The sequence below is a fragment of the Odontesthes bonariensis genome, chromosome 5 (genome assembly GCF_027942865.1).
Source record: "Odontesthes bonariensis isolate fOdoBon6 chromosome 5, fOdoBon6.hap1, whole genome shotgun sequence".
Lineage (NCBI taxonomy): Eukaryota > Metazoa > Chordata > Actinopteri > Atheriniformes > Atherinopsidae > Odontesthes > Odontesthes bonariensis.
Window position 1 is genome coordinate 39207139 of NC_134510.1, and position 24752 is coordinate 39231890.

Here is a 24752-nt window from a genome sequence, read left to right on the forward strand (position 1 = left end):
TGTTTAAGTCCAGGTTGAAGACACACCTATTTTCAGCTGCATTTGAATAAAGCTCCAAATCTGAAGCTTGAGTTTCAAAACTTAATCACTTTATAACTTCTGACTTTATCTGATTTTATCCATTGTTCTTATTTCTTTCTTTTTTGTTTAAAATTGAAATCATGCTTCTTATTTCTACTGTTTTAATGTATCTGTAAAGCACCTTGTAGTTGAATTGTGCCGTACAGATAAACTTGCCTTACTGTATACTTTCACAGGTCTATTTGTATTCTATCTTTCTGTTTTTATCTTTGTTTCATATTTTATTTTATTCTATACTGCACAGTTGTACACGGGAGCTCGTTGCAATTTCATTTCACTATGGGTGTACATCCACATGTGACAAATAAAACTCTGAATGTGGAATCTGTTCTGTATCTGCAGCATCTTACCCTCGACGGGACCAGATTTTGGATAGTCATCTGAAATGAAATACAAATAAAAACTCTTAGTTGATATTGTGGTTTGCATTCATGAGTGATGGATGAATGAATGAAATGAAGGTAGGAAATAAAAGCATTAAATGAGTTTGTGACCATTCATGAATGCATTTCCTTTCCTTTTGTGCACTCACTGTTTCTAAATGTACAGGTCCAGACTGGCGCATCCTTTTCTTCAGCCTTTATCGGGTGCGTATATGACAGTTTAAGGTTGAACTCTCTGTCCGGATTCTTAATGAACACTTCATAGAAGTTTGGATCTTGGCTGTCATACCTGAGAGTTATTTTCTGCAGAAAATAATGGATAAAAGAAAGACAAGTTCAATCGTACAGAACAAAAACAAACAAACTGCATTTTGGATTGAAATCTGACTCATTAATGTTACTGTATTTACTCATTAATGTTACTGTATTTACTCATTAATGTTACTGTATTTACTCATTAATGTTACTGTATTTACTCATTAGTGTTACTGTATTTACTCATTAATGTAACTGTATTTACTCATTAATGTTACTGTATTTACTCATTAATGTTACTGTATTTACTCATTAATGTAACTGTATTTACTCATTAATGTTACTGTATTTACTCATTAATGTTACTGTATTTACTCATTAATGTTACTGTATTTACTCATTAATGTTACTGTATTTACTCATTAGTGTTACTGTATTTACTCATTAATGTTACTTGACACACTGAGAGAGCTGCTTTCTCAGTTGCAAGCCCAGAGGAATGGCCCTCGCACCCTGGCTGCACTCTGGCCCGTATCGTGACGGAGAGCCCTGCACACGCCACATCGGGCCTGGCTGGGACGTTTGAAGCCTTTTTAAATCCAGGTTAAAAACATTTCTTTTCTCATGTGTCTATGCATGAAATCTGCACGATATCTTTGAACTTATCTGGACTGTTGCTTGTTTTTAAATTCATTTAAATGATTTTATTTGTTTCTCTTTATATTCTTTTATGTATTTTTAATGCTTCTTCCACTCCCTGCTGCAATGCTTTTATTTTATGTGAAGCACTTTGAACTGTTCTGTACATGAAATGTGCTACAAATAAATTTGCTTTGATTTGCTTTGATAGATGGTGTTTTTCAAGCAGCCACCATGTGGCGCTGTGAGTCTACACTGATCTCCTGCAAAGAAGTCAGTTTTCTAAAGGAAGTGTTGTCTATTGTCTGAGCACATCTGAAGTTGGTGTGGTGACCAAAGTCAGAGTGATGAGTCCAAGATGAAACTAAACAACTTCGTATCAAATGGTGAAACATCAGTCTTCACCCTTCGGTGCTCGGGCCAAACACCAAAACAATCTCTAAAGCCGCTTCAGTAAAATGTGGCCGTGTACGTCAGACTGTTCACGGTACCTCTGGCTGAACGTGTGCCGTCTCTGCGTCAGCTGTGAGGCTGAAGCCCTGCTTCATCTTCAGGAACTTGTCTGGCCCGTGCTTTGGGATTTCTTCATAACCATGGGAGGATTTTTTCTTGCTCACAGCCTAAATAAACACAGATGAAGCTGGTTAAAGGTTACGACATCTATGTCACCTCAGTTTTTTTTTTTTTTTTTTTTTTTAACTTATTTTTTTATTTGACACATTCATACATACAAACACAAATTCAACAACATAGGAGATGTGCGTTACATACAGATAGATTGTAGTCCTTTGAAAGTCTTTTCCGTTCCCTAACCTCTCATTGACTAGATCTTTATAATTATCAGTCAGTGTTCTCGTACTTAATACGTCATGCTGTCATATTCGACCACCAAAAAACAATACTACCAAATCTTAGTACTTTACAAATAAGAGAGAAAACAACAACACCAATTCAAAAGTAAAGAAAGAAAAAGGGAAGGAAAGTACCCTGCTATATTAATAAAATAAATAAAATAAAATAAGATCAAATAAAAGTGGAGGCGATTAGAGTTCAGGCATTACCTGCCTTATTAATGACCATCTCCCATCAAACAAGTTTGTCTTCAGCTGTAGTCTTGCTGTGATTTTCTCCATGATAAACACATTTTTTACCCTGTCTCTCCATTGCGTTATGCTTGGAGGCCGTGGTTTCAACCAGGAAGCTGTTGTTGTCTTTTTTGCTATCAGCAGCAGGATTCTCAGTAAATATTTAGAATTCTTATCCGTCGTATCGTCGGGAATTATACCTAAGATGTATAGTGCTGGTTCCAGAGGGAACTCAATACCCAAAATCAGTTTAATCTCCTTCTGAATGTTCTTCCAGAAATCCTGTATTTTGGGGCAATCCCAGAATATATGGGTGGAGTCACCCACCGTTCCACACTCCCTCCAGCATAGATCAGTTGTATTGCTGTATTTCGATGTAATAAATGGGGTGTAAAAGTAACGCATCTTAACTTTCCAGTCAAATTCCCTCCATGTTGGGCTATTCGTTAGTTTATGTCCCTCTTTAAATGTTTCCTCCCATTCTTCTTCTGTTATTATGATGTTTGCTTCCAGCTCCCATTTTTCTTTAATATCCAAGTTGTTATCCTCAGATTCATGTTGTATTGCTTTATATATTTTTGATATAATCCCTTTTTTTGACTTGTCCTCTGAAAATGACCAGAACACTTCCTCTAATTTAGATGGTGTCTTACAAATGTTCTCCCATTCCTGGTGTTTCTGTAGATAATCTCTCAGCTGTAAAAATTTGTAGAAGTCATGAGCTGATAAGTTAAATTCGTTTTGAAGTTGTGTAAATGATTTCATTGTTTGTCCCTGGAACATTTGGTCAATATATATTAGTCCTTTGTCAGCCCATTTGTTAAATCCTGAATCCATGACAGATGGTACAAAGTCTGGGTTCTTTGCTATTTTAGTAGCCCTGCTTACAGAGTTCGACAGTTTCAGGTTCTTTCGTACTGCTGACCAAGTTTTCATTGTTCCCCTGATCCATTCGTTACCCATCCCGAGCCCCCTCATTCAAAAATGGGAGTGATTCCAAAGAAACATTTTGACATGCATTTTGCTCCATATCCACCCATATCGAGTCTTTCTCTTTAGTGATCCACATAATTAAGGCTCTGAGTTGTGCTGCCCAATAGTAATTTCTTAAGTTAGGTAAATTCAACCCTCCCTTCTCTTTTTTGCTAAGAAGCGTCTTGTATTTAATTCTCGCTTTTTTATTTTGCCATAAGAATTTTGATATGATTTTGTCCAGTTTTTTTAGAAAAGCTCCAGAGATCACAATGGGCAACGACTGGAACAAAAACAATAACCTTGGCAGTATATTCATTCTTATTGCTTCTACTCTTCCCAGCAGAGTCAATGGCAAAATCTCCCACCTAGCCAAATCCTTCTTTATCTCAATCATCAATTTCCCATAGTTAGCCTCAAATAACTGAGCTGTACCAGGAGTGATAGTTATACCCAGGTATCTAAACCCCCTTTCGGTCCATTTAAAGTGGACCTTCTCTTTAAGTTCTCCTGGACATTGTCCTGAGACCATCATAGCTATTGATTTGGCTTCATTCGTCAAATACCCTGATATTTCACCATATTCTTTTAAGTTGTCTAGTAACGCTGGTATAGACGTGGAGGGCTCACTTATATATGTTAATAAATCGTCCGCAAATAACGACGTTTTGTGTTCTATGCCCCCCTCATCTTTTATTCCTTTTATGTTTTTATTTTGTCTTATTGACTCTGCTAACGGTTCAATACTTGCAGCAAACAGCAGCGGGCTCAGGCAGTCCCCTTGCCTGACTCCTCTTTTGAGATGGAAAAATTCTGAGCAGCAGCCATTGACTCTGATCCGTGATTTGGGATTTTTATAAACAATTTTTACCCAGTTTATAAATGCTGAATGAAACCCAAAAACCTCCAATGTACGATACAAGAAGTTCCACTTCACGCGGTCAAATGCCTTTTGTGCGTCTAGGCTAAGCAGCATGGTAGGTTGTCGATTGTTTTTAGTGCATGATATAAGATTTAATGTTCTTCTGATATTATTAGCTCCTTGTCTCCCCGGGATAAACCCAGTTTGATCTGGTTTGATTAATTTAGTTATATGTTGTTGCATTCTCTGTGCTAGTATGCTTGTTAATATTTTAAAATCATTACAGAGCAAGCTAACAGGTCTATATCCCTCACATGAAGTCGGGTCCTTGCCCTCCTTATGTAGCACAGAAATTATGGCTTCTGACCAAGTACCTGGAGGGTTTCCTGTTGACAGAGCATAGTTAAAAACCCTGCACATTACTGGTGTAATCTCTTCTGCAAAACATTTATAAAATTCTCCAGGGAAGCCATCTGTACCTGGCGATTTGTTACTTTTAAGGGTTTTTATCGTGTCATTTATTTCTTGTGATGAAATTGGTTTTATCATTTCAGATGCTTCCTCTTTCGTTAATGTTGGTAACTGTAGTTTTTTTAAGAATTCTTGTGTTTTGGTCTCAGTGAGATTAGACTCTGAGTCATTGTATAAGTTTTTATAATATTCTGCAAAGGCCTCTGCTATCTCTGTTGGCTTAGCTGTGATTAAATTGGAGCTGGGATGCCTTATTTTAGTGATTATTCTATTTGTTTGAGCTTTTCGCAGTTGAAATGCCAGTAACCGGCTTGCTCTGTTACCCATCTCATAATATCTTTGATTTGTAAAACGAAGAGCTCCTTCTGCTTTATATGTTAGTAGTTCATCCAACTCACGCCTAATTTTTTTTAAATCGAGAAGAATGGAGCTGTTAGATGTCCTTTTATGTTCTAACTCCAACTCTCTGATTTTGTTTTCTAGTTTTCCTTGTTGTTTCAATCGAGCTTTTTTCAATCTGGATGTTATTTCTATTATTTTCCCTCTTATGACTGCTTTTCCTCCTTCCCACAAAATCGATGGTGTGACCTCACCGTTGTCATTTATTTGAAAATATTCCTTTAAATGTTGCTTTAGTTCTTTGATTACTTTTTCATCTGATAGGATTGACACATTGAGTCTCCAGTACCTGAAGAAGGATTCCCTGCCCAGCTCAAGAGATAGTGTGATGGGGGCGTGGTCACTTATAGTTATAGACTCTATACTGCAATTCCTGACTTTGTGTACGTGTTGTTTTGACACACAGAAAAAGTCTATTCTTGAGTAACTACTATGTGGGTTAGAAAAGAAGGTAAAGTCCTTCCCTTTGGGATTATTATGTCTCCATGGATCAATAAGGCCTAATTCTTTTATAACATTATTTAGTACTCTGGATTTTTTTGTATTTGGTCCTTTCTCTGGTGGCAGCCTGTCTAATTTACCATCCTGTATAGTATTAAAATCCCCCGCCATGATTATCATCCCTTGTCCATTACTGGAAACTATATTAGCTATGTTCTTGAAGAATGTTTCATTCTCCTCATTTGGGGCATAGATGTTTAATATCGAAATAGTAATTTCTCCTATTGTGCCAACCACCATAATATATCTGCCCATATCATCTTTAATCACTTTCTCTGCAGAAAAATGTAGAGATTTATTGATTAGTATGGCCACTCCCCTTTTCTTGCCATATGAAGCATGAAATACTTGGTTTACCCATTCCCTTCTCAGTTTTTTATGTTCATTCTCACTCAGGTGAGTTTCTTGTAATAGTGCAATTGCACATTGTAGTTTCTTCAACTGACTTAATATTTTCTTCCTCTTAATGGGATGATTTAAACCATGCACATTATAAGACACCAGGTTCAACCTATTCATGATATTTTAAGTTGTTGACCGTCAGCTCTGTTCCTCCTATAAATAAAACCAACCGTGCAAAACAGTACACAGCGAGAAAACAAACAAATAATACACATCTCCCTTTGAACTAATGTACAACAACAATGAACTCCCAAAAGTCCCATCATCAGAGAGATGTGGCAAAGTCTCTCTGGGGAAATAGCACAATGTGCACCTGCAACTTCTCAGATGTAATTAAGTTGCTACTTACTCAAATTGAGCTCCAATTTAGCTCATTCAACCAATTTTGACATTAATATATAAGCAGTATTTAAATACCATAACTAGCTCTTTAATACTCTTTTAGCATTTTACTAGCCGGATATTCAGATTGTCCGTATTATACTTCAGGATTGTTTTCACTTTTAGATCCAGACTACTGTCTGGTCCTTACCACTGTGAACTTCAGAGTTCACTGCATGAGGGCTTGAAGGTCTGCCTCTGTGATGCATGGCTGTCTCCTCTTCCCCTTCTGACCTGCTGCAGCGGTCCAGCTGCCATGCATCCTCACTCTCTGTAGTTTCTCCCACTTGTCCTCCTCCACATGAATCCCCATGTTCCTCAGCATGGGTGCGGCCTCCATCAGTGTGGCGAATGTCTTAGTCCCTGTTTCCAGAGACACCTTCAGTTGTGCAGGATATGGAGACTGTGCCTTTATGTTTTTCTCCTTCAACTTTTTTATTACATCCCGCACTTGTTTCCTCTTCTTCTGTATCTCGTTGGTGTAGTCTTGGTTGAAGTAGATGGTCCGTCCCTCATGTGTTATTTTTTGTTTCCATGCTTGCTGTATGATGCGGTCTTTCACCTGGTGATCAATGAAGCGGGCGATGATGGCTCGCGGGGGGGCCGTGCTCTCCGTCGGTTTGGCCATCAGCGAGCGGTGCGCTCTTTCGATGCGGATATCCGCGGCCGCGGGGATTTTCAGTGATGAGCGGATGAAGTCAGTCACAAATCCTATGGTGTCACCTTTCTCTGCTCCCTCCGGGATCCCGTGTATCCGTATGTTGTTGCGCCTTGACCTTGATTCCAAGTCTTCGCATTTTGCCGTTAACATGGCCTCTTGGTGGAGGAGAAAGGCGACTGATCGTTCCAGCCGCGCCGCCCTGTCTTCAGTCTCCCCCAACCTTTCTTCCACTTCCACAGTTCGCTGCTCCAGCGATGCAGTTCTCTCCACAAGTTCCCTTACATTAGTTTCTAGTCTCACCAGAGCTTTCTTGTTTTCATTTGCCGCTTCTGTGTGCTCTTGTCTCAACTTGCGTAGCTCCGCCAATATTACGGATTCCTGTTCCCCGCCGTCGAGTCCCTTCTCCGGCATGGCTCCCCTCGCCGAGTCCATCTCCTCAGTGTTCGCGTATTCTTTTTTAGACCTTGTCTCCATCTATTTTTTTGTTGTCATTGACTTTCGTTGTCAAGTTTCCTTGACTTTGGCCCACTTTCCGTTGTTAATGATGTTTAAAAGAGCTAGTTTTAATTGGTTTCTTCGAGAGCTAACTTTTTATGCTGTCTTCTCCAACATGGCGCCACCGGAAGTCGTCACCTCAGTTTTAAGGTACATTTAGAGATGGTCATGGATTTATGGATGTAATATCAGCATCTATGGGGGATTAGTTCAGAATAAGAATTAAAACATTCGAGAAAAGGTCATTATTGATGATAAAACTGAAACTTTGACAGTAAGACTAGCACATTTCAGGTAAACTGCTGTAACGGCCTGCTCACTGGGCTCTAAACGGGCTGTAAGACAGCTGCAGTACATCCAGAACGCTGCTGCTCGAGTCCCGACCAGAACCAGGAAATACGACCATATTAGTCCAGAGCTCAGGTCTCTGCACTGGCTTCCTGTCGCTCAGAGAATAGACTTTAAAACAGCTCTGCTTGTGTACAAGTCTCTTCATGGTCAAGCACCAAAGTACATCTCTGACATGTTAGAGCCATATGAACCAACTCGGGCTCTGAGAAGCTCAGGGAGGGGTCTCCTGCCTCAGGGAGGGGTCTGCTGCCTCAGGGAGGGGTCTGCTGCCCCAGGGAGGGGTCTTCTGCCTCAGGGAGGGGTCTGCTGCCTCAGGGAGGGGTCTGCTGCCTCAGGGAGGGGTCTTCTGCCTCAGGGAGGGGTCTGCTGCCTCAGGGAGGGGTCTGCTGCCCCAGGGAGGGGTCTCCTGCCTCAGGGAGGGGTCTTCTGCCTCAGGGAGGGGTCTCCTGCCCCAGAGAGGGGTCTGCTGCCCCAGGGAGGGGTCTCCTGCCCCAGAGAGGGGTCTGCTGCCCCAGGGAGGGCCTCCTGCCTCAGGGAGGGGTCTCCTGCCTCAGGGAGGGGTCTGCTGCCCCAGGGAGGGCCTCCTGCCTCAGGGAGGGGTCTCCTGCCTCAGGGAGGGGTCTGCTGCCCCAGGGAGGGGTCTCCTGCCCCAGAGAGGGGTCTCCTGCCCCAGAGAGGGGTCTCCTGCCTCAGGGAGGGGTCTCCTGCCCCAGGGAGGGGTCTGCTGCCTCAGGGAGGGGTCTTCTGCCTCAGGGAGGGGTCTGCTGCCCCAGGGAGGGGTCTCCTGCCCCAGGGAGGGGTCTCCTGCCCCAGAGAGGGGTCTGCTGCCCCAGGGAGGGCCTCCTGCCTCAGGGAGGGGTCTGCTGCCCCATGGAGGGGTCTCCTGCCCCAGAGAGGGGTCTCCTGCCCCAGAGAGGGGCCTCCTGCCTCAGGGAGGGGTTTCCTGCTGGGGCCCAGAGTCAGGGATAAACAAGCTTGAGGCTTGTGGTTGGAATCGGCTTTTTTTTCCACACCTTCGCATTTTAAGACGAATGAATGAATGCACGCGTACTGTTGCACTGTTAGCTCAGAGCTGCCGTGTTGTTGTTATCCGGGGCTATCGGGGGGCTTATAGGGAGCTTTCTACACACACTTCTACTGGGATGATGTCATCAACGTGCCCCGCTGCAGCGCAGCTCATTCACTCCGTACTCCGCACGTTGATGACATCATCCCAGTAGAAGTGTGTAGAAAGCCCCCTATAAGCCCCCCGATAGCCCCGGATAACAACAACACGGCAGCTCTGAGCTAACAGTGCAACAGTACGCGTTCATCCATTCATTGGTCTTAAAGTATTGGTGAAATAAAGACAGATAATGCCTTATTTAGAGGCTGTATTGTCTCTGCCCTGTTCTCTCCCGTTATATGGATATACGCCGATCTCCAGTGATCTAAATATCTTCTGAAGGACGCCGACTTTCACCAAACTGTTATTGGTCTGCAGATGAACGTATTTTATGCCAGGAATAAGGTCCAGGATTAAACAAACAAACTTCTCCTTTAAGTGTAACTGCAGAACCAGAAAATCAACAGTGCATGAAGGTCATATTTATGATATTAATGCCTAAGAAAGGCAGAAGTTGTAGCTGGTTTATGTAAACCAGACATTCTCACAATAGTTTTGTAATTGTTTTATCAGTGTTCAAAATGTTGTGATGCTAAATTAAAGATAAAATGACCAGATTGTTGCTTTTTTCTTGCTGAAAACTTGCCCTCACTCTCTGTTGAAGGTGTCTTGCGTGCAGTATTTATGACAATAAAATGTTCAGTCACCTGTTGAAGAGCAGGATCGCGTGGGACCAGAAAGACGTGGAGGTTGAGGAACGGCGTGTTGGGTTGATAGTATAGCAACACGTTACACTTGTATTTCACAGGAAAACCCATTTTCATCAAGGGTGCTTTTAAAGTAAAACTTGGTTCCGTTAACTTGACGTGTGACTCTGTGACCTCGGAGACTTTTTCCACAATGTCGCCACAATCGGTAATGTGTAGGACTGCAAAGTTGTCCAATAAGTTTCGGATGCCATCTGTGGAACATACACAAACCACAGACATTGTGAGATGAAAGAAATACATCAACACATTTCATAATACTTTCTATTTTCCTAATGCCTTCTGACCGATGCAGATCCAGTGTGGCAGGTGCACTTCATCAAACCTCCCAGCGGTGACTGTGACATCCATCAGAGGACCTGCAGGTGAGTATCGTCTGCTTTCCATTCGCTCCATGTGTCCGTCCCAAGAGCCGAAGTGGTACCTGAAGCCAACCTTTTCCTTGCAGACCCAGCGCAAACCAGAGATGCTGCACTCAAAGTGTCCCACGTCAGACTGAAGGCTGAAATGGGAGTTAAAAAATAAGCTTCTAATAAAAACATGGAGGGACCCAACAGAGGAAATGTAAAAGTAGCTGCCCTGGTTACATTTGACCAGCAGAACACAACTAACACTTTTATTGTGATCTATCAGAATCACAGTTTTTCTTCTGAAAATGAAATTCAAGCTTAACTTTTTCCTGTAGTTGAGGATGTTATTTTTACCTGTAAGTCGGAGCCTCGTCTGTATCTGAACTGTTCACCTCAGGTCCAAGTTTAGTCCAGCCACCGGAGCCCTGCTGCAGAGGATAATCATTTATATACACAAGTGCAGAATTTTCTCACCGACTCTTCGTTTAAATTCGTAAATCAATTAAAGATCAATAACTTGATCTGATGAATAAATGTAAGGAAATACCATGCCACTTCCACGGCCCTCTGGCTTCAGACTTCCTGAAGGTCCTTGTTAAAACACAGAGTTGGATTACAATATTAAAGAATCCAATAAAATCGTGTTAACTGTCTTCATGTTTGATGATCAAACATGTTCAGTAGGACACGCTGCTGACCGAAGCCTCAGAGGAGGAAAAGGAAGCTCTTCATATGCACTCTGTTCTGTAATAACACCACAGGAAAGCTAAAGTCCTGACGATTTTAAAAACGCGAGCGATGCTGTTTTACATTATTACAGCAAATGGACCACATGCACACCTAAAGTGTTGGAAAACACAAAACCACTGACATGCTGGTTGTCTGAGATCAAAAGTGAGAGAATAACCAAACCCACTCAGGTTTGATCCTCTGAGAAACACCAATGTTTGCACCAAAGGTCCCTGCAGTCAGCCCAGCTGTTCCAAACTCTACTGAAAATTAAACCGACGAGAAGAAAAGTCTACGCTCAAACACAGTCACTGTGGTTCAGCTTCTTTGGACCTTCAGTGTCTTCGCTAAATTTCATGTCGTTCAGAAACATAAAATGATACAGATGACGTTCTGAGTACCAGCTTTTCCACATTACTCACCTTTGGATGCTGAGCTGGTCTCTGATAGTTTCTGGACCAGGTCAGTCCTGTTCATCACCATGAAAACCTCTTTGGTCATCTCCACCCACTGCTGGCCAAGCTCCACCACCACCAGATTCACTATTCCAGCTGTCATGGGACGGTACTCCAGCTTATAGTGAGGGATTTGTGGGACGCCCCTCTGGAAACATGTCAGCTCCAGCAACCATGTGAATTTTAAAAGATCTGTTTTACTCAAACTCTTCAGAGTCTCCAGAAGAATCTGTTTATCAGCTGTCTCTGCTGCCATCTGAAAAAAACAAAGAATTCATTCTTAAAGGTGCATTTTCTCAGATGGCAAAGTTAAAGCTGCATTTCTTCACATTTTATCAGTATCAGTGTTTTAATCTGAATGTTTGCATGATGACCCATGTCCATAAAAAACACCAACATTCCCAAAAGCTGATTCTCTGACTGGTGTTTCAGGGCCCTGAGTTCCCGCTGCCTTAGCTGGTAGGTGTGATTAATCCCAGAGCGTTCATTCTCAGGTTTTCTTCTGTTAACAACTTTTAATTCAATCACTTTAGTTTTATCCAGATAGAACCAGTTTACAATAAAACAAACACCTCAGGGCCCTTTGCATAATAAGCTAAAACAAAGTCTTTGGCTGTGTTCCAAACCGCATCCTTCTCCTACTACTCATACTAACTTTTTGAGTTAGTATGCGAGTTTGAGTAAGCGAGAAGTTCCCGGATGCATACTAGATTCTCTGAAATGTTGGGTATGCATCATGAGGTTACTACTCATACTCAAACTACCCAAGATGCAACGTAACGTGATGTCACCGATCGTCAATTCCTGTCAAAACGGCAGTTTCAAGCTAGCTACAACGAGGGTAGGTTCACTTCCTGTTTTCAAAACAAAAGCACCAATTGTATGGTAATGGCTTTCCCTATGATAAAAGGCAACGGGTATTTTATTTTGTGAAAATAACAGGAAGTGCGTTGCTCACTGCGGCTAGCTTTAGTAGCGCCGAATTCGTGGGAACGAAATTGTAAACAGCCGGTATTTTGTCAGGTTTTCAACACGTTGGGGATCTAAACGACTACTTTCTCGCCTGAAAATGTTTCAAATGTTGCTAAAGTTTACAGTTTAGAGCTTAAGAGAAATCAGCTTCAGGCCGGCTGATTTCGGCTCGGGCAGGAGCGAAATGCATTGTGGGTAAACGCTCTGCATACTGTCTGATCGATGAGTATGCAGTATGTAGTATGTAGTATGTAGTATGGAAGTATGTAGTATGTAGTATGCAGTATGTAGTATGCGGTTTCGAACACAGCATATGACTCTGCTTCGCTTTGAACAACCAGAACCAGCCTGAGGGAGTTCCTGTCTGACTGGAGATGTGTCAGGAGTGCATTACATGAGCCAGAGATTTGTCCTTCTGTCGACAGCTTGGATGCAGACCTTCAGAGAGACGGGTCATGTTCGTTAGGAAAGTTCTGGAAAACACGACTTCAACATGGTATGATCCCCTCCTCTCTGGATCAAGGGACCCTTCCTCATCCGAGTCAGATCAGAAGGACCTAAGGTTCCAAAAGTGACGGCTCAGTTCTGATTTCACAGTCAATAATTACACCTCCGACAGATCCAGTGTAAACAAAGCCTTCTCCCTGGTGTGCACAAGGTTTCCTGTTGTTTCAGGGCACTCAGAGGTGTGACAAGAGCATCAGCAGCAGGAAGGGATGACACCTGTCAGAGAAGAGAGGCCATCCCAACAAAGTGTTCAACCAGGGACACGCAGGGACTCGAAAAAGCATCAATGGAGCGTCTGTCCACAGGACTCTGGTAAGTCCCACACTCCTCAAAGATGGACTTTATGAAAGAGTGCTCAGAAAAAAGAAGATAGAATATTTAGAGTTCACCTAAAGGCATCTGGGAGACTCCTCAAAAATGGGTAAGAAGGTCCTCTGGCAACATGAGAATTAAGTTGGATCAAAGAAAAACACCACATGTGGCACGAATGGTACAAAGTCAGCACCCTGAGAATAACATCACCACAGGAAAGCACGGTGGTGGAACAATCATGCTGTGGGCTGTTTGGCAGGGCTTGGGAATGTGGTCATGACTGAAGTGTCATGGTTCTGCAACTCTCTCTCCCAACTGGTAACTTTCCACTCTATCAGGCTCACCTGCTGCCTATTGTCTTTAATTGACCCTCGTTAACAATCTGTGGCTATCATTGGCTGGCTCTTGTCACCTGCTGCCTTTCTCTGTCCATATAAACCTCAGTTCCCCAGCGCCTCTCTGTCAGATCGTCTGCAAGTAACACTGTTTGCTGGCTACTTCTCATCTGGCGCCGAACCTGAACCCGTGTCTGAACCTTTGACCTCGACTCATCTACCGTCCCGGAAAACCTGACCAGATTTTTGAAAGCCGCGTGTTAGTAGATAACCAGCGTTCTCTCTTTGCCTGACCTTGTTCTTGATCTCGTTCTTCCCCACGGATTTCCCTGTTCTGCCTGGCCCTCGTTGGATATCTCTGTCCTGGACACCGACCCGGTTTCTGCCTCTCGACCATCGTCTCCTGCCTAGCCCCATGAAAGGATTGTTTGCTTCTGCCTCCCTGGTTCTGACCTTGTTTTCGGCTCTTGGATTTCGAGCTCTGTTCTGCCCCTCTACTGGACCCCAAAGGTTTTCTAGACCTCGCCTCTGGTTCACGCCTAACCATCCCACACAGGAACGGAACCTCTGCCCACAGCCACGAACAGATTCCGAAAAGGTTGGTGGCAACCTTTCAGAACTCTCCATCATTGTTCTGGATCTTTGCCACTAACCTGTTTCTCCATCCCCAGTCCTGCTGCTGGTGGTTCCTGTCCAGAACTCTTTTGTCACAATAAACCTGTTAACCCTTTGTTGGCTGTCTGGCTGAAATTCTGGGTCCTCTGTCCCGTCCATTACACTCTTATATGCCTGAAAGGTTTCCATCCTTCCAAGAAAGCTCATTTCAGCTGCTTGTGATTGGAATCTAATTAATTTGGTCCCACAGATGATGGCCCTATGAATGTAGATCAGTTCGTGGTTGGACAGCTTCGCCTTTCGGCTCAGCTCTCTCTGAACACAACAGACGAGTTCAGCATCTGCTTCAGTGCAAACGCTGAAAACAACACGTCTGACAATCCCACGCTCTATTCTACCCCGCTTCTTAAACAGCATCCAGAGATACTTAAACTCCTCTACTCCAGGCAGCGACTCACTCCCAACACGGAGCGGGAAATCCACTCTTCTCTGCTTTGGACCGTGGCCTCAGACTGGAAACTTTTAGAGTCGTCTAGTTTCAAACACGAGTTTTGTTTGCGGCCTCATTTAAGATGTTAAAGGTGAGATTGATTTTCATGCTGAATGAAAGCTGTGATGTCACACTTACTGCCTTCAACAGCGCAGCTCCATGCTCATCCCCAGAGAGTTCCTCTGAGAAAAAACAGATCATTATGATGTCATCTCACATCCAGATGGAGTCGTGTTTGGTCAAAGTTAAACATGCACATTATACATGCAGAACTAAAGAATCCAGCTAAAAACACTGAGCAACAAGGAGACGTGTGCATTGAGTCAGATATTTCCGTACAGCTTTATGAACCTCGTTTCTTCTGTTTAGTACAGGTGATGATCCAGTTTGAACTAGTTCACCTTACCTTTGAGTACTGAGCTTCTGTCTGTGAGTCTTTGCACCAGATCAGTCTTCTTCATCTCCATGAGAGTCTCACTGACCACCTCCACAGACTGCTGGTTCAGCTCCTCCACCATCACATAAGCTATAAGTAACCTGTCTGCAGGCAGCGATGTCCGTAACATGAGTGAGAGATTCTCCTGAGAGATCAACTCTCTGAATCTGTTCAGCTCCTCGTCGCTCAAATCATTCAGAGTTTCCAAAAGCAGATGTTTCACAGCTGTCAGATATGACACCTGGAACAGTCAGTACATCCATTATATATACGTGTGTGTGTGTGTGTGTATATGTACATAGAACAGAACATATTGATCTATTTGTCTCATTACGTTTTTTAACATCAAACTAAATTCTACACAAAACAACGAGTCCTTTTCCTTCTCTTTTAGATGCTGAGACACGGTTATTTTGTTAAGTTACAGACTGCAACTCTTCCACGGCGGGTCAAAGGGAGGCATCAGTAACATGTTTAGAGTGAGGACTCAGCCTGCATCTGCTGAATGAAAGCCGTCACGTTCTGAGTCAGACTGATGTCACGTTACTCACTTTGGGGATCAGACCTCGCTGTTCACCCACAGAGAGTTTCTCTGAGGAGGAAAAGACACAAAAGACACTCGTGAACGACTGATTTCACAATTATATCTTAACTCTTTGTATCAGAAGCATGATTGTACAACTAAACAAAACTCAATTTGAACCTTCTCAGCAATGATAAAGGATATGAGCTGTGTCTCACAGCCCCAACACTGACACTCACACCGCCATTTTCTTTCCTTTGACTCATAATATAAATACTGGAAAACACTCTGGAAAAAATGCCCCTCCAAAAATAAGTTTAAAAAAAACAACAAATACAAGATGTTTTTGCTTGAAATAAGCAAAAAATCTGCCAATGGAACTAGTGAAAAGCGGCTTGTCAAGATTTCTTGAAATAAGATGTGATATTTAGGACTTTTGAGATAAAAGATCTTGAAATTAGCTTAAAAACCTCTTTAAATGAAAAGAAAAAGCTTGTTTCATGTGAAATATGACTCAAACAAGATGTTTTCAAGACTTTTTCACTTAACAAGATATTCCAGATGTATTGTATTAAAACAAGTCCCTATATCTGGCTGAAATGGTGCTTGTTAGGCAGTTGTGTCTGATATTAAGTGTAATGGGATACTCAATGAGACAAATATACTTGGTAAGATTTAGATTTTTTCCAGTGCAGACGTCTTCTTTCTTCAACACTACAAATCTTACTGAGTTCATCACCCAAATGTTAGCATCCATTCTCAGATTTCTGTTGTTATTGTCCTACTGTTTGGTGCTGAGCTGGTCTCCAAGAACCTCTGGACCAGATCGGTTCTGTTCAGGTACTCGAGAACCTTTCGGGTCAACTCCACAGACTGCTGTCCAAACTCCATCACCATCTCATCCACTGTGTCGGAGCTGCTTTCTGTACCACTCCAAAAGGCTGAACCAAAAGTCAGGATGGTCACCGACACCAGAAGTCTTCTGAATTTCAGGAGCTCCTCAGGCCTCAAATCATTCAAAGTCCCTAAAAGCAGCTGTTTGACAGCTGCCACCGTTGCCACCTGGAACAGTCAGTACATGCATGAGACAGATATTCAACCCACTGAGACGGTTACAAACATGTCAGCAAGATCACACACGGCCCCGATGCATTTGGTACATGCTGCAGGATTGACTACAGAGGGCTGTTTACTGTTTCTGATCATCAGCAAAACAGGCTGAAAAATGACAAGAGGAGGAAAAATGAACTTTTCCTCCTTCAGCTTCTTAAAATGATTTTATTTACAGCCTGCAGCTCTCAATGTTTATTGCTGCTTCACTCTCAGAAACTAAAGTACAGAATTGTACCTTTAGGGGTACGATGGCTTGTCCCTGGGGCAGTACCCTCTGAAGGTATAGTTTTGTACCCTTATACTGAAGTAGCCCAACACAGACTGTCTATTGTACCCCAGCATGTAGAAAAAAAAGGTACATATAGGTACCTTTAGGTCCAATAATTAACCCTAGGGGGTACATTAGTACAGATTGTACCTCAGGGGACAAAAGAAGGACTCGTACTGTAGCCCTATTTCTGAGAGTGTAAACACAGAAATCCATAACAGGATCTCATATCTGTGTCTGTGTTTAAGGTTGTGTAATTCATTTCTATCCCTCGATTCATTCCTCCTGTGCTCCTTACAAACATCTGGCATTAAACACGTGTTTGCATTGAATCAGTAACATGTTCAGAGTGAGGACTCAGCCTGCATCTGCTGAATGAAAGCCGTCACGTTCTGAGTCAGACTGATGTCACGTTACTCACTTTGGGGATCAGACCTCGCTGTTCACCCACAGAGAGTTTCTCTGAGGAGGAAAAGACACAAAAGACACTCGTGAGTGGCAAAGTTTTATGATTTGCACATGTTTTGTCTTTGTCGTCTTACTTTCTGGCCCAAAGCTGGATTCTGGCAGCTGATCCGTCTTCTTTATTTCCTGTAAAATCTTCTCAGTTTCCTCCACCGCCTGTTGGCCGTAAGTCTGAACCATTGAAAACACCAAATCCTGTATGTTTGGCACATGCAGCAGCATCCATGGTTTTACATAATGAGGCCCGACTTGTTGAGTTTTACGAAATGTGATCCAGAAGTCTCCAAGCGAACGGCCACTCAGCTCAGCCAACTTTTCCAGCAGCAGCTCTGTAACAGACTCCATCGTTTTTATCTGGTAATTCAAAGGAAATGTTGTTTAATTCAGTCATCAGCTGTGATTTAAACTGATCTGTCTTTTTACTTCTCACTCATGTTTTAGAAATGCAGACGGAGAAAGATTATTTCAGCTGGACATGTTGGAACCAAAGATAATGTGTGTAACATCTATTCAGTGAAAGCCAAATGAACTGCAGTCAGACTCACTTTGTGGATCAGTGCAGGAAAACATTCACCCCCAGCGTGTTTCTCTGAGGAGAAAAGATTCAGAAGTTACTGATTCAGCAGCAGGTGTTATACTCAGAACATATTTAAATGAACACTGTTAAATCTTTAGATTACCCACATCCCTCCCACAAGGAAAGAAAGCAGGAGGAAGCACGTTCCTTTGAGAGAACACACAGATCTTTGTCAGGATTGTTTTTCTGTTTCTTTCTAAAACCGCCTTCTTCTTCAGAAAGCTGGTTACCTCATTATTGGACTGCTGGTGTGCAGCTTTCATCTATTCTCAGTTCTTTTATGATGTTTTTGCAGATACCTTCCACCATCCAAACGTGCTGCTGTGCATTATGACCAAACATCATTTGTCTTTAGAGAGAAGAGGCTTTCTCCTGCAGCCCTTCCACACAAGTTGTGCTGTCATGACCTTTAACCTTTAACATGCTAACTGAGGCCTGCAGAGTCTGAGATGTAGCTCTTGGGTTTCTGACCTCGGGGTGACCTTTAACCTTTAACATGCTGACTGAGGCCCGCAGAGTCTGAGATGTAGCTCTTGGGTTTCTGACCTTGGGGTGACCTTTAACCTTTAACATGCTAACTGAGGCCCGCAGAGTCTGAGATGTAGCTCTTTGGGTTTCTGACCTTGGGGTGACCTTTAACCTTTAACATGCTAACTGAGGCCTGCAGAGTCTGAGATGTAGCTCTTTGGGTTTCTGACCTTGGGGTGACCTTTAACATGCTAACTGAGGCCCGCAGAGTCTGAGATGTAGCTCTTGGGTTTCTGACCTTAGGGTGACCTTTAACCTTTAACATGCTGACTGAGGCCCGCAGAGTCTGAGATGTAGCTCTTGGGTTTCTGACCTTAGGGTGACCTTTAACCTTTAACATGCTAACTGAGGCCCGCAGAGTCTGAGATGTAGCTCTTGGGTTTCTGACCTTAGGGTGACCTTTAACCTTTAACATGCTGACTGAGGCCCGCAGAGTCTGAGATGTAGCTCTTGGGTTTCTGACCTTGGGGTGACCTTTAACCTTTAACATGCTAACTGAGGCCTGCAGAGTCTGAGATGTAGCTCTTTGGGTTTCTGACCTTGGGGTGACCTTTAACCTTTAACATGCTAACTGAGGCCCGCAGAGTCTGAGATGTAGCTCTTTGGGTTTCTGACCTTGGGGTGACCTTTAACCTTTAACATGCTGACTGAGGCCCGCAGAGTCTGAGATGTAGCTCTTGGGTTTCTGACCTTGGGGTGACCTTTAACCTTTAACATGCTAACTGAGGCCCGCAGAGTCTGAGATGTAGCTCTTGGGTTTCTGACCTTGGGGTGACCTTTAACCTTTAACATGCTAACTGAGGCCTGCAGAGTCTGAGATGTAGCTCTTTGGGTTTCTGACCTTGGGGTGACCTTTAACATGCTAACTGAGGCCCGCAGAGTCTGAGATGTAGCTCTTTTGGTTTCTGACCTTGGGGTGACCTTTAACCTTTAACATGCTAACTGAGGCCTGCAGAGTCTGAGATGTAGCTCTTGGGTTTCTGACCTTGGGGTGACCTTTAACCTTTAACATGCTAACTGAGGCCTGCAGAGTCTGAGATGTAGCTCTTGGGTTTCTGACCTTGGGGTGACCTTTAACCTTTAACATGCTAACTGAGGCCCGCAGAGTCTGAGATGTAGCTCTTTGGGTTTCTGACCTTGGGGTGACCTTTAACCTTTAACATGCTGACTGAGGCCCGCAGAGTCTGAGATGTAGCTCTTGGGTTTCTGACTTTGGGGTGACCTTTAACCTTTAACATGCTAACTGAGGCCTGCAGAGTCTGAGATGTAGCTCTTGGGTTTCTGACCTTGGGGTGACCTTTAACCTTTAACATGCTAACTGAGGCCTGCAGAGTCTGAGATGTAGCTCTTGGGTTTCTGACCTTGGGGTGACCTTGCTGGGACGTCCACTCCTGGGAAGATTGACAGCTGTCCTGAATGTTTCCCACTCTTATGAGGCAAGTACAGATTTGCCGATTTCTTATTTCTGCTTATGTAATTTAAGTATATATTATTTATTCTTAAGTTTGAATATTGGTCAAATAGTCATTGATGAGAAAGTTTTATTGAATATGGCTGTTTGTTCATCTTTTCTGTTTAGTACGGGCTTTTTAATTTAAGTTTAATACTGGCGGTACTGTAACTTTAAGAGGCTGGAAGGTTACACCTGTGTTGTGAACGTCAGACCAGCAGTGGAGACACACGTTTTTTTACCGTGTCCCGTCCTATATTGTGTTGAAAGCCAGGTGTATGGATACTTGAGTGACACTTGTGGAATAAATTTCTATATTTTTTCTAACGTTACCTGGACTTCATGTGGATTTTTAAGGACAACAGTTTTTTGAACACGTGTAAGCCAGGAATATCTGCTAGTCGACTGTTGCACCTACACCACTTGTGAATAATCTTTCTCTCTGTAGAATGATGGACTCCAGATAGTTTGGAAACGGCCTTATAACCTTTCCCAGATTGATGGGCAGCAGCAGCTGCTTCTCTAAGATCAGTGCTGATGTATTTCCTGACTGATGATCAATTAATCAGTGCATTGATCAGCAGCTCCTGGCTGCTTCTTACCCTCTTAATTCCTGTGGAAGCTGTAAATAAACAGAATTTTGTGGCCTCATCTACTTTGTTTCATCAGTTTTTCTTTATCTGCTGTCACAGCTTGTGTGCAGATGTCATGTTAAATTGAGTTATAATGCTACTAAAGTCTATTTAAACAGCAAAATTTAAGAAGGTTCATAGACTTTCAAGTACCCCTGTATTTATCATGATACAGTACATTATTGAGAAAGATGTTTACTGTACCTTTGGGTCCAAAGCTGCTCTCTGGCAGCCTCTGTGCCAGATCAGTCCTGTTCATATCCATGAAGGTCTCCCGGGTCACCTCCACACAATGTTGACCGTATATATTCACCATCAGATCCACTATTTCTCTGTTGTTTGCATCACTCAGTTTGCTCCATGGGATTTGTGGAAGATCCATCTTGAATTGGGTCAAATGTAGAAACCACCTAAATCTACTGAGCTCATCACGCTTCAACTCCATCAGTGTGTCCAAAAGCAGCTGTTTCACAGCTAACATGGCTGCCATCTGGAAAACCAACAGTGTTTCAGAGGAAAATATCGATTTAGTTCACAGAGAATCAGACGGTGTTGTAGTTTATCCTAATATATCCTTTCAATGTCATTACTTCAGACCTTTGGATGTTTAAAGATGTTTTTCTCTCAGGAGAACACAAATAACTGAAGCATCTTTACAGAGCAAAAGATGAACGAACATACAGCACGTAGGTGAGTTCATCTTTAGTATTAACAGTGTTTTCAGGGTGGAACTTTTTAATAGTGATACCAAAACTGACCTGAACACCAAATGTTCTTCAATAATTCACTTTAAGCCAGCAGCACAGTGTAGCAGAAACATATGAACCAAATCCTTCCTATTTAATCTAGTTTCATGTGTAAAAGAAAAAGCTTTAAAGTCCAACTCAGTTCTGTGAAAACCATCCAAAATGCATGATGAAAACGTGATTTTAGGCTCTTTTTGAATAAAGGCCTTGCTCTGCAGGGTCAGACAGGTGAGACAGTACTCACTTTGTGGATCAGAGCAGACTGACACTCATGCAGCTTTTCTTCTGAGGAGAAATAAAGAAAAGAATTCAAACACCAGGAGAAGCAGCTTAAAAAGGAAATGAAGATGCTAAGAGGTGACAAAATGTCAGCACAGAAAGGTGGAGGTGGACGTCTGCCCCAACACATTTTCCTCTGCTGAGGTGCACGTGCACCTTTTAACTTTCTTTGCTGACCTTTTATAGTTGGAACTTTTTAACTATTTAGCACTGTTTTGAGGGAGTTTAGAACATTCCAGACATAAACGCAGAGAGATCAGATGTTTGCACATATCGGCTTTTATCTATTTCATTACTGTTCATCAGGATGGTCAAAGTCAACAAACGTTCAACTGAAACCTCTGAGATCTGAAGGCCATCTTTTCCATCAAAGGCCCACTTATAAAAGCCTTCTTATGACACACGTTCTGCTTCTGATGGAGATTTATTTCTTATTTCACACTGATGGCAAAGCTGAGTGTTAAACTGCCTCACCAAACACAGCCGACTACCAACTGTTCAGAAACCGGCTCACGGTTCATCATCCTCTTTCCTGTATCCTGACCCATTCACCATCTTGTTTTAAACCCACAAATGAAGCAGGCCTGCCGCTCATTTCCTAAACATTTATAATTCTTTTTATTTCCACGTTTTCACTCTCTTACTTTTGGGGTTTGACAGCCTCTGCACCAGATCCTTCTCCTTCATCTCCATCAAAGTCATCTCAGTCTCCTCCACAGACCTTTGGCCGTAAAGCTGCACCATTGAATACACTGTGTGGTGCAGGTCTGTCATCTCCATGAACATCCGGTTGGTCATTGAATAAAGGGAAGGGTCAAGCTGATTTAAGTCCTGAAAGTCCAAGTCGTTACGGTTGTGAAAGGCCTTAAAGGCCCGGAGCTCTCCATCACTCAGATCAGCCAGTGTTTCCAACAGCAGCTCTAAAGTGGACTCCATCGTTTCTACCTGGTAAATTCAAACAAAACGTTCATGAGTCACAGTTCAATTCGTCAGCTGTGACACGATGGGAAGAAGCCAGAGTTCCCAGAGAGAAGCCACACATAAAAATGGAGAACATGCAAACAGAAAGCTGGGATTTGAACCAGGAACCTTCTTGCTGTGAGGTGACAGTGCTGACCACCACACCAGCTTTTACATATCAGGACATGATGAAAGTAATCTGGTGCTATCCAGGGCCTAAAATGAGGTGAATCCAAGCTCAGATGAACAGCAACACATGACATATTACACTGTGTCTTTATTTATGGAAGGAAAACTGAGAGAGAGCCCAGAAACAGTGAAAAACTCAGCACATCTACTGATAACACAGCTGAACTGAATCTTCTCCTCAACTGATTCCTGCTGAACCGAACAGCTGAACAGTCATGACAACGGACTCAAGACAGAATATTTTAGCAGCTGGTGATGTTCAGATGAAGCTTTATGAAGATATCATCACATGAATGTCACTGAAAACAGATGGAGAGACGACACAAAGTGTGGATGTGAACTCTGGTCAGTGAAGCTCAAACAAAGTGAAGCTCTTCTTTCTCACTGCAGACTTCCCCATGATGGTGTCATTAGTTATTATGATGAGGAAGTCATGTGTTCAGAATGTGTTCTCAGGATGATCTTTGCTAAATTAGACTGAGGAAAGCTTTAATAATTTAAGGTGACGCTGACTTTAAAGGGATAGTTCGCCTCTTTTGACATGAAGCTGTATGACATCCCATATCAGCAACATCATTTATGACCAAAACGAGGCTGGAACTCTGCTCACAGGACGCAGCAGGGGGTAAGAAGATGTTCATAAATGATGTTGCTGATATGGGATGTCATACAGCTTCATGTCAAAAGAGGCGAACTATCCCTTTAAGTGTTGATCCTCTGTTTCAAAGCTGAACTGTGTGCAGTGGACTGATGTGATGTTACTCACTCTCTGGCTCAGCTCAGGTCGTTTCTCTGAGGAGGAAAGAGACAGAATAAAAGCTGTCAGCAGCTGGTTCATTATCAGCTTTTATCCGACACATTTTACCCTGAAGTGAAACCATGCTAAATGCTGTTGAATTTATTTGTGTGGAATCTGCTAAACTGTGACAGATCTGATGGAAATACTTTAATAATCTTCATGCGCTCCTTTATTTCCAAGTGAAGCTCTGAAATATACGCAGTGCTCCGGTACGTTTGTTGCCTCACCTTTGGCTCCTGAGTCGGCGCCCGACAATCTCTGCAGCAGATCAGTCCTGCTCATCTTCCTGAAAGCCTCTCTGCTCACCTCCACACACTGTGGGCCGTACGTCTGAGCCAGCAGCCGCACGGCATCCTGCGTGTTTGCTGCCTTCAGGGCGAGTAATGAACCTTTCTTTGTCCCAATCAGTGACTTGAATTCATCAAACTCCTCTGGACTCAACTGATTCAGAGTTTCAACAAGCAGCTTCTGAGTCGTCATAGTTTCCACCTGGAAAATTACAAGAAGATATCAACCAGTACACAGAGGACAGGGAGCTGCAAACATCCAGTCATGTGACAAAGAAAGCAGCTGCACTGCACAAATATTTTGTTGAAATCAGTAACTGTCTCAGACCAAATGGCTACGACCTGTGGGGTTCCCCAGGGGTCAATCCTGGGACCCCTATTGTTCAATCTGTACATGCTTCCACTAGGCCAGCTAATACGCAGCTATAATGTGTCCTACCACAACTATGCAGATGACACTCAGATCTACGTGTCACTGACAGCAGGAGAACACGGGCCTGTAGATACACTGTGTCGCTGCATCGAACAGATCAGTGTGTGGATGCAAAACTATTTTCTCCAGCTGAACTCAGACAAAACTGAAATCATTGTCTGTGGCCCACAGAAACAAAGAGAAAGTGTTATCAGTCACCTTGAGACTCTCTCTAAAACCTAATTATCAGGTTAGAAATCTCAGGGTAATATTGGACTCAGACCTGAACTTTAACAGCCACATTAAATCTGTAACATCAGCAGCTTTTTACCATCTAAAAAACATTGGCAGAATCAAAGGAATAGTGTCTAAACCAGACTTAGAGAGACTGATCCATGCGTTTGTCTCCAGCAGGTTAGACTGCTGTAACGGCCTGCTCACTGGGCTCTAAACGGGCTGTAAGACAGCTGCAGGACATCCAGAACGCTGCTGCTCGAGTCCTGACTAGGGACT

The 24752-nt window shown here is 42.9% G+C and overlaps 1 protein-coding gene across 2 annotated transcripts in view; it reads right to left on the reverse strand.

The window, feature by feature from the left end:
- Positions 1-24752, reverse strand: part of LOC142380468 (uncharacterized) — a 43188-nt gene that overhangs the window by 16166 nt on the left and 2270 nt on the right. The window contains exons 2-21 of one of the 2 annotated variants that reach the window (XM_075466349.1): positions 23768-24029; positions 23508-23533; positions 22237-22537; positions 21558-21595; positions 20772-21057; positions 17926-17969; positions 17458-17734; positions 17337-17377; positions 16320-16596; positions 15563-15603; positions 14982-15252; positions 14714-14757; positions 11312-11600; positions 10708-10751; positions 10515-10588; positions 10098-10312; positions 9751-10004; positions 1850-1978; positions 614-767; positions 432-461 (exon numbers count right to left, since the gene is read on the reverse strand). In XM_075466349.1, coding sequence (XP_075322464.1) covers positions 432-461; positions 614-767; positions 1850-1978; positions 9751-10004; positions 10098-10312; positions 10515-10588; positions 10708-10751; positions 11312-11600; positions 14714-14757; positions 14982-15252; positions 15563-15603; positions 16320-16596; positions 17337-17377; positions 17458-17734; positions 17926-17969; positions 20772-21057; positions 21558-21595; positions 22237-22537; positions 23508-23533; positions 23768-24020 — 3088 coding nt within the window. In that variant the 5' untranslated portion in view covers positions 24021-24029. Of the gene's footprint in view, positions 1-431; positions 462-613; positions 768-1849; positions 1979-9750; positions 10005-10097; positions 10313-10514; positions 10589-10707; positions 10752-11311; positions 11601-14713; positions 14758-14981; positions 15253-15562; positions 15604-16319; positions 16597-17336; positions 17378-17457; positions 17735-17925; positions 17970-20771; positions 21058-21557; positions 21599-22236; positions 22538-23507; positions 23534-23767; positions 24030-24752 lie in introns of both variants that reach the window. The other variant, XM_075466348.1, reaches the window with a different exon arrangement.